At 47.2% G+C, this 10,279-nt stretch overlaps 1 protein-coding gene across 1 annotated transcript in view; it reads right to left on the bottom strand.

The window, feature by feature from the left end:
* Positions 1–2,166: 2,166 nt before the first annotated feature.
* Positions 2,167–10,279, bottom strand: part of PITPNA (phosphatidylinositol transfer protein alpha) — a 38,999-nt gene continuing 30,886 nt past the window's right edge. The window contains exons 11-12 of the mRNA XM_047080637.1: positions 3,540–3,608; positions 2,167–2,489 (exon numbers count right to left, since the gene is read on the bottom strand). Of these exons, the coding sequence (XP_046936593.1) occupies positions 3,564–3,608 (45 nt within the window). The 3' untranslated portion in view covers positions 2,167–2,489; positions 3,540–3,563. The remainder of the gene's footprint in view (positions 2,490–3,539; positions 3,609–10,279) is intronic.

Below are 10,279 nucleotides of genomic sequence, written 5' to 3'. Positions count from 1 at the left end.
GTGTATTTTGTAAAAGAAGTAGCACTAGGAACCAACCGAAATAAGTCAGGGAGTCCCAGCAGGGACTATAAGAGGACTTGGGAAGATATACACATGCCCACAATACTGACCCCGTCCCTGACCTCTCTCGACGAGAAGGCCAGAGCCCGGCATCCCCCCTTAACAGAGGCACTGCTGCTTCAAACTGGGACTATGACCCTGGAAATCTAATGGAAGCAGCTAGTCTGCAGGGGCACGGCACACCCTCAGGTACTATCCCCGGAGCTGAGCCTTGCATCAGAAGCCCCTCTCGGTGCTAGTCAGTTTGGGGGGTGGGTGAGAGGGTAAGGGGGATACTTAAAAGCCAACACTGTTGCCCAGCAGCAACACTATCCGTGGGGATAGAAGAGACCAGGGACACCCCTCCTTATGTTTCTGTGGGTTGGAGCCCCAGATCCAGCTGACCTCAGGAAATTCTAGCTCAGCTCATGTGGATGCTTTCAAACTGGGGCAACAGGTGGATGTGGGAGGAGCCAGAGAAAAGCCAGATAAAGAGCAAGCCCCCAACTCCACGGAGTTGGGAGTGGTATGTGTGGATCTTAAGAGAAGAGCTGAAACAAGGAGACTAACATCTGCTGACCCTCAAACTACCTGTCTGCTGAGAACATCATGGTTCGTTTCTCCCAGGATGACCCACATGTGGACTTAGATGATGAATGAAGAAGGGAAAACGTTAAGCACAAATATAATTATAGCTAATACAGAGCTTGTAGGAAAACATTAACATTTTTCTCCAGTAGTAATGCTTCACTTTCCCAGTCAAAGAGAAGCTACCAGCAGTCGGGATCCTAATAACCAACTGAACTGCCCCAGATCCATTACTGTAGACCCCACAAGGTGAGGAGACTGAAAGGAAGGTGTAACAGGACATTTCCTGGTCCCAAAGAGGCCTCAATGAAGGTGGGAGACAACCACACTGAGGGGTCTGAGTCCATCCACTGTTGCCCCAACAGGGCCACAGGGAAGCATCCATCAGGATGTCACAGGTGCAATCCTGTGAAACATTCCCTTATTGCACTTAGAAATGAGTAAGGCAAAACAAACTGACAAGAACATAAGGATAAATGATCCCATCCTACTTCTTGCTCCCCCAACACAGATTTGGTCTCTTAATCAGCCACCCCACCCAGGCTGGCATGGGCTTGGATCACAACACGCTTGGCTAACAACATACCTCACAAGGCTTGGGAGATGTCGGATGACACCACAGCTATCTCGGATTCTCCCACCAGGAAGGCATGCTTGGGTTTTGCCAAGTCGTACAAAACCATGAAGCACTCAGCAGCTTCTACCTCCCTTGGAGTCGACTTTTTCACTGGCCTACTATGGTAGAATTCTATACCACGATCACTACTTGCTTTTGATTGTCCAGGACAGAACTCAGCATGGGGGTGGGATGAGCTGAGTCCTTGATCCCCAAATTCCTTTCTGGTAGCTGGAGACAAGAGGGAACATGTTCTGCTGGGGAAAAGCTTTTTGCATGCTTGTTTTGTGCAGCAAGAAAAGATCAGGACCCTTCTGTCCTGACCAGCCTCAAAGACAGGGCAGGAATGTGAGAAAGCACAGAGAAAAGAGGATTATTGCTGAGTGGCAGCACCAGCCCAAAAGGGAAGAGGAGCATGGACATACAGAGCTCCTCAGGGGGGTGGGCACACTAATTAGTACATACAGGGCAGACTCAGTTCTAAGGGCCACACTGGACAGGTCCCTCCAGGTGGAGAGTTGGCCCCGGGCGTATCATGGGTTCTGTGAGGTTCAGACAGAGTGGGCAACAGGAGGGCCGAGAAGCCATAGGTGTTTCTAAGACTAGTGACCAGAGATGCGATGCCTGGGGCAGAGGTTATCTGAATTTGTTGAATTTTTAGAACAGACTGGCTGGGCCCTGGGTACTTCCTTGGTGCTTACAGCACATTAACAATGGGTTACTGAGAGCAGAGATCACAGTTAGGAAGCCACACTGCTGTTCTGTGGAAATGGAGGAAAAAACTGTATTTCCAACTCATCTCCTCTCCCCAGGTGAGCAAATTTGCAAAGATCTGCCCAGGAAGCGAAATACCTCAGTTTATCCCAAGGTTGAAAACAAACAAACTTAAATCATTTAAATCACCACATCACAAAAGGCAGCTATTTTGAAAGACTAAAAATGTCACTTGGAAATAAAGGGAGGGGCACACAGAAATGGGCTGAGAACACAATGGCTGGAGAGGGAGGAGCTGTAAACACAGCAACCTACAGGCCATGTATCTCAGAGGAGCAGGCTCCCGTACACGTGGGCTTCATAATACCAGACGGTCTATTTGTTCACAATATTGAAGGGCATCTAGAATTAGCTACAGTAAGGGATCGAAAGTTGCCTGAAGAATGGGCACAGAAAGGCTGCGTCCGAAGATGGCCTGTCACTCGGGAGGGTGGAGCTGCTGGGCCTTCCTGTTGACCACTGTCTTGCAAAACTAGAAAAGAAATACAATTATTAAGGAAGCAACAGAGGAAAATAGAAGCACACTGTAAATCGTCATTGATGGGGGAATTTCAAAAGGAGGAAAGATGCCAGTTGGGGGTTGGGGTCAGGGGAGAAAACTAAGGCCCAAGCAGCTGGCATTGCACCAATCCACTTGATCTTACTGTTTTATCTCTCAGAAGTCCTCAAGCACATGAGGCAGGGAGAGCAAGCTGAGGTCCACACTACTGCTAAGACCCCAGGCCTCCTCAGCAACTTAGTGGTAGAGGACAACCAGATTTTATTTGATAAAATAATTTTCTCTCAGAGCCTGATGGGAAGCAGGGCCAGGTTTTCAATGCCATGACCAAGCCAGCTCTGAGCTGCTGGAATACCAGGAGTCTGGGGAGGTATGTAGGGCCCTGGGGGCTAAGAGAAGGACAGGGCTTGGGCAAGAGTGACAGCATTAAACAAGGAACATCTCATTCTGGTCCTATGACCTGGGCAGCAATACTCTCCAAGCATCTGAAAGATGCTGCCTCTGATGAGGACAGCTACTTAGTATGGGATCAGGAGGTCTAAAGAACAAGGAAACGATGCCCCAGACACAATGATGGACCCTAGGAAAAGCTGTCTGGCCCGCAGATTTTCCAAGGGTGGGGCAGGTAATGCTGGCCTGGGAGCTAGGAACGAGCTAAGGGGCATAGGGGGCACCCCGGAATGCCAGCTGCAACTTGACACGGCTCTAGCTATGACAGGGAGAGGAATTAGTTGCAGATAAGCTTCAAATCTGTATCTACCAACACAGCCCCACTCCTCACCCCCAGGTCCATGTGTCTGGGCCATTCATTATAAAATCACATATCCCTGAAATGTCCTAATAGTCACAGGGTCTTTCAGTGGAGGGCTGAGAGCTGTTTAGCATGGCAGCCATCGTTATTAGTGGAGGGCAGGATGATGAACGAAGCGTGCTTCCTGACTCCACAGCGAGCTGCTGAGGCCCCGAGGACCCAAACTGGCTTTCACGTCTATGACATGCAAAGGGAGGGTATTCGGTACATACAGTGCAGAAGGGGGAGGGGTGGCTTTAGTCATCTGCGGTCATTCCTTTCACTGGGTCCTTTTGTCTCATCTGGAACAGAAAAAAACAGGAAAAACTGAAGGCTCTTGCTGCTGATGGAACTCCAACACAAATACATTCTGCCTTCTCTTCAGTCCTGCCAATGAAGAGGGTGGAGCATTTTTTGTTCACAAAGCTAATCAGAAGAGAATTCTGCATACATACGGCCAAAGCCCTACCATGGATAGCTCCGTGTCACTGGTCCCACTGTCCAGGATTTCTCTTCCTCGCCCTGCATCCCAGTGCTGGGGTATAGCTCTTAAGCTCCTCTCTTTCTTCATTCATTCATTCAACAAATATCTATGAAGCAACTCCTTTGTGCTAGAAACTGCACAAAACTGCTTCAGGCCTGAGGATTCAACAGTGAACCAGGGAGAGACCAAGTCTCTCCTCCCAGTGCTTACATCCTGGGGCAAAGTGAGGGAGAACAAACCAATATGTCAGGTGGGGCCAAGGGCTGTTTGGATGGAGCATGACCCTGGAGAAGCGGGTTGTGGAAGGTCTCTGACAAGTGACATTAAGTAGAGACTGGCAGGAAGCGAGGTGGCAAGTCCTGTGGCTCCCTGGAGGGGGCAGGTAAAGGGAAGGGCAATTCCCTTTCCTGGGCTCTGCTAAGAGGCTCCACGCCATCGGTCAGATGGGCAGAGCGTGGCACGAGAAGGCAGGGCTTGAAAGTGCGGGGGGGGGGGGGTAGATCTCAGCAGAAGTGTGAGGCTGCTGGAAAACAGGATGGGGTCTTCTCTGGAAGCCCTGAGTGGCCCCTGTCAGCTGCACCTTCCAAGCAGAAGTGGACACAACTTCTCGTGGGGAGACCGCGGAGGTGATCTCCCTCAAATCCTTTCCAACTCGCAAGTTCCACTCTATTTGCAGCATGCCTACAACACACGTGTATTTTAACTTCCCATCAGATATTTCTTCACTATCCATGAGTGTTCTGCTCAACTCTCATTCTTTATTCATTCAACAAATTGTGAGCACCTCAGAGAATGGGCCTCTGGAGTCAAACTGCCTGGATTGTATTCTGGCACCATCACCACATGTGACCCTGAACAAGTTACCTCACTGCACTCTAAGCCTCAGTGTCTGTGATAATAAAATGAAGATAATAAAAGCGACTACGTCGTGGGGCTGTAGAAAATGAAGTAAAGGTATTCATGCAGAGTACTTAGTGCGGTAGAGTGCTGGCCCGGAGTATGCGCTCAGTCCACCTGGGATCTCTGCAGCACCCTGCAGCAAAGGAGGGGGGGGGGGGTGCCCACAAGCTCCGAGGAAACTGGACTTCTACGCTTCCTCCTCAGAGTTCTGTTTCGTTCGCTAAAACTTTAACACTGCCACGTCTGCAGAGATTCTACCTCAGAAGCAGCAGTTCTCCGCTAGGAAATATTTTCAAAATACTCTTCCCGCCACATTTGGAATTCCTGTCCATTTTTCACACTCCCTGCTTTCCCCCAATTATTACACTCAGTGAATCCATGTGGAACCTGGACATGGTAAAAAAAAAAAAAAAAAAAAAAAAAAAAATTCTCCTGGAGGTTCCGATATTCATTCCCTGTTGACAACTTTTACTGGAATTACATCAAATGTCTCAGCTTGGTCTTTTGGGCCAGAGTTTCCTACTTGAGCAAAAGAATTGCCCAGACTGCTTGTTGTAGATTCTTGGACCCAAGACCTGATAAGTCAGAACCTACAGGAGACAGACAATAAGTGAGTCATCACATCAGTCAGTCTTACATGCCTCACTTACCATCCCCAGCAAAGATCCTCTGTGCCAAACAGGAAGATCCGTTTTCTGACACAAAGCCAGTATGTGCTTATTCCTACCTCCACCTGGGTGCCTATCCCCTGTCGATTTGCTCTAAACTCACTTTCACAAATGATGACTTTTGATTTTTATTGCTTCTGTAACTTCAGTTATCTATATCAATTAATGCCTGTTAATATATTATTTTATAGGAGTTTAACAAATTCAAGATTTTCCAACATGATAGAAATCTGTTAAGGATAAAGGCACTGTTTTAAAAAAATTTTTTCATGTTTATTTATTTTTGAGACAATGCAAGAGACAGAGTGCAAGCAGCGGAGGGGCAGACAGAGGGAGACACAGAATCCGAAGCGGGCTCCAGGCTCCGAGCTGTCAGCCGAGAGCCCAACGCGGGGCTCGAACTCACGAACCGTGAGAGCATGACCTCAGCCGAAGTCAGATGCTTTACCGACTGAGCCACTCAGATGCCCCACTGTTATGTTTTTTTTTTTTTTTTTAATTTTTTTTTTCAACGTTTATTTATTTTTGGGACAGAGAGAGACAGAGCATGAACGGGGGAGGGGCAGAGAGAGAGGGAGACACAGAATGGGAAACAGGCTCCAGGCTCTGAGCCATCCGCCCAGAGCCCGACGCGGGGCTCGAACTCACGGACCGCGAGATCGTGACCTGGCTGAAGTCGGACGCTTAACCGACTGCGCCACCCAGGCGCCCCTACTGTTATGTTTTTAAAAAGAGAAAAAGTTTACCTTGTAGTATTAGGCTGGAATTGGAAGTATTTGTGTGAACATACACGTAAGACAGATATGGAAATAACTACAGATGTGAAAGTTCCTCAGCTCTGTCCTACGAGAAGGCCTGGGGGCAGCAACAGCCCAGCAGTAACGAGCACACCCAGGACCCTTCACTGAAAGGAACCAGGGCTCCTTAGAGACATGGTCCCAGGGCTGTGTCACGAAAAGAAAAAGACAAACCCCTGATGCCTTGTGCTTTGAGTGGACAGAGGTAACCTGAGCAGTAAGTGGACAGAAAGACAGCTACAATGCAATGAAAGGACACCAAATCTGTGACATTCTGGCCTAAAATATATAAACTGGATCTAATCCTGCAGAATCACTGCATAAACCCAAACCGAAAGACATTTTACATGATGATTTGCCTACGCCTATAACCTTCAAAAATGTCAAGGTCACGGAAGTCCAGGAAAACTGAGGAATTGCATAAGAGTGAAAGAGACTAGAAGGGTACAGCGTGTGACACTGGGCTGTATCCGCTCGAAAGGACAGAAGTCTCTGGGAAGCCTGGGTGGCTCAGTCAGTTAAGCATCCGACTCTTGATTTTGGCTCAGGTCATGATCTCACGTGTGAGATTGAGCACTGTGTTGGGATTCTCTCCCTCTCTCTCTGCCCCTCCACTGCTCTCTCTCTCTCAAGATAAATAAATAGGGGTGCCTGGGTGGCTCAGTCAGTTAAATGTCCAACTTTTCATCTCAGCTGGGATCATGATCTTGCAGTTCCTGGGGCTGAGCCCTCTGTCGATGCAGAGCTGCTTGGGATTCTCTCTCTCCCCCCTCTCTGCCCCTCCCCGGCGCTTTCTCTCTCTTTCTCAAAGAAAGAAATAAACTTAAAAAAAAAAAAAAACATGGGGCGCCTGGGTGGCGCAGTCGGTTAAGCGTCCGACTTCAGCCAGGTCACGATCTCGCGGTCCGTGAGTTCGAGCCCCGCGTCGGGCTCTGGGCTGATGGCTCAGAGCCTGGAGCCTGTTTCCGATTCTGTGTCTCCCTCTCTCTCTGCCCCTCCCCCGTTCATGCTCTGTCTCTCTCTGTCCCAAAAATAAAATAAACGTTGAAAAAAAAAAAAATTAAAAAAAAAAAAAACTTAAAAGGAATGAGGTCTATGTGTAAGGGGGCATACAAGAGTTATTTGTGTTTTTCTTGTCATTTTCTCTAAGTTTGAAACTCTTTCAAACTAATTTTTATTTATTTTTTTTAATTTTAGAGAGAGAGAGCACATGCATGCAGGGAAGAGGGGCAGGGGGAGAGAGAGAATCTTTTTAAAAAAAATTTTTTTTAACGTTTTTATTTATTTTTGAGACAGAGAGAGACAGAGCATGAACAGGGGAGGGTCAGAGAGAGGGAGACACAGAATCTGAAACAGGCTCCAGGCTCTGAGCTGTCAGCACAGAGCCCGACGCGGGGCTCGAACTCATGGACCGCGAGATCGTGACCTGAGCCGAAGTCGGCCGCTTAACCGACTGAGCCACCCAGGCGCCCCAAGAGAATCTTAAGCAGACTCCACGCTCAGTGTGGAGCCAGACACAGGGCTCTATCCCATGACCCTGGGATCATGACCTGAGCCAAAATCAAGAGTTGGCCACTCAACCAACTGAGCCACCCAGGTGCCCGTCAAAATAAATTAAAAAAAAAAAAAAATTAAAGTATAGCTGATGTACAATATTATGTTAGTTTCTGTGTACAACACAGTGATTCGACAATTAGATACATTAGGAAATGTTCACCATGTGAGTGTAGTCGCCATTGGTCACATACAAAATCATTCCACTACTATTGACTGTATTACCTGTGCTGTATTTTTCATCCTGTGACTTATTTTTTTTTTTTTAAGTTCGTTTAAGTGTGAGCAGGGGAGGGGCAGAGAGAGAGAGAGAGAGAGAGAGAGAGAGAGAATCCCAAGCAGGCTCTGCATTGTCAGCACAGAGCCCAACGTGAGGCTCAAACTCACAAATTATGAGATCATGACCCGAGCTGAAATCAAGAGTCAGACGCTTAACTGAATGAGCCACCCAGGCTCCCCATGACCTACTTATTTTATAACTGTTTCACCCACCTCCCAATCCACCCTCCCCTCTGGGAACCACTAGTTTGTTCTCTATATTTGAGGCTCTGTTTCTCTTGTTTGTTCATTTGTTTTGTTTTTTAGATTCCACCTATCAGTGAGATTATATGGTATTTGTCTTTTTCTGTCTGACTTATTTCACTTAGTGTAAACCCTTTAGGGTCCATCCATGTTGTCACAATGCAAGATTTCATTCCTTTTTATGGCTGAGTCGTATGCCATCCATTTTATTTACACACACACACACCCCCCACATCTTCTTTATCCATTCATCTATTGATGGACACTTAGGTTGTTTCCGTATCTCAGCTCAAAATAAATTTTTTTAAAAACACAAAAAAGAGGGGCGCCTGGGTGGCGCAGTCGGTTAAGCGTCCGACTTCAGCCAGGTCACGATCTCGCGGTCCGTGAGTTCGAGCCCCGCGTCAGGCTCTGGGCTGATGGCTCAGAGCCTGGAGCCTGTTTCCCATTCTGTGTCTCCCTCTCTCTCTGCCCCTCCCCCGTTCATGCTCTGTCTCTCTCTGTCCCCAAAAAAATAAATAAACGTTGAAAAAAAAAATTAAAAAAAAAAAACACAAAAAAGAATTAACTGTTTGCTCACTAATGACCATTCACATAAATTTTCGATTTGAGAGAGGCTAAGATTTAGTACCAGGGGAGCAAAGCTCCTTGGGCCCCAACTAGATCCATGTATACCCTCAGAGTTTATTGCCTTGCTTTAATTTACTAAGCCAGGTCCTGTTTCCTATGGCTTAAGATGCAACTTCCTATCAGAGACCATGATAGCTTCCCCTACTCTCAGAGACAAGGTCACCTCAGAGGGTGCCACTGAAATAAAAATGCATTATTTCATTCTTCTAATGAAATGCTCTAAGAATGCTTATTTCCTGTTTCTTGGGGCCTGTATAACACTGAGAGGTTTTATCTGATGTTTGTTCTTCCGATCAAGCTACCGAAGGCTGGCTATGTAGATGCATATAGTCCAGGAATATGAAAATACAAACTCCAATCCTGGTTTGTTTGTTTTGTTTGAGAAAAAGAGAGAACGTGTGTGCACGCACACGTGCGCAAGCAAGGGAGAGGGGCGGAAGGAGACAGAATCTTAAGCAGGTTCCACGCTGAGTGCAGAGCCTGATACAGGGCTCAGTCCCAAGACCCTGGGGTCGATCATGACCTGAACAGAAATCAGGAGTCAGATGCTCATCCGACTGAGCCATGTCAGTTGGACTAGGCATCCCCTGGTTTGTTTGTTTTTTAATTTTTATTTTAATGTTTATTTTTGACAGAGAGAGAGAGACAGAGCATGAGCGGGGGAGGGACAGAGAGAGAGGGAGACAGAATCCGAAGCAGGATCCAGGCTCCGAGCTGTCAGCACAGATCCCGACGTGGGGCTCAAACTCACGGAGTGCAAGATCATGACCTGAGCTGACCCCTCCCCTGTTTGTTTTTTAAATATTTTTATTTATTTTTGAGACAGAGAGAGAGACAGAGCATGAGCAGGGGAGGGGCAGAGACAGAAGAAGACACAGAATCTGAAGCAGGCTCCAGGCTTTGAGCTGTCAGCACAGAGCCCGACGCAGAGCTCTAATTCACAGACTGTGAGATCATGACCTGAGCTGAAGTCGGACGCCCAAACGACTGAGCCACCCAGGCTCCCCCCTTGGTTTGTTTTTAACAGTGATTTTCTCTAGGGAATAAGGCCGGGGATTGGAAGAAAGGAACTTTTATTCATCTATTTATTTTATTTATTTATTTGGACTTCAATTTTGTATTTTTCCATATTTATATATTTTTAAGATTTTATTTTTGGGGCCCCTGGGTGGCTCAGTTGGTTAAGCCTCTGACTTCAGCTCAGGTCATGATCTCACAGTTCGTGGGTTCAAGCCCCGCATTGGGCTCTGTGCTGACAGCTCAGAGCCTGGAGCCTGCTTCAGATTCTGTGTCTCCCTCTCTCTCTGCCCTTCTCCCACTCATGTTCTGTCTCTCAAAAATAAACAAACATTAAAAAAAAAAAAGATTTTATTTTTAATCTCTACACCCAACATGGGGCTCAAACTTACAACCATGAA

Source organism: Lynx rufus, unplaced genomic scaffold, assembly GCF_022079265.1.
Source record: "Lynx rufus isolate CCGP_SWC_20201006 ecotype Redwood Valley unplaced genomic scaffold, mLynRuf1.p SCAF_18, whole genome shotgun sequence".
In the NCBI taxonomy this organism is placed as follows: Eukaryota; Metazoa; Chordata; class Mammalia; order Carnivora; family Felidae; genus Lynx; species Lynx rufus.
The sequence above is the reverse complement of the archived record's forward strand: the minus strand, read 5'-3'. Positions and strand labels throughout refer to the sequence as shown.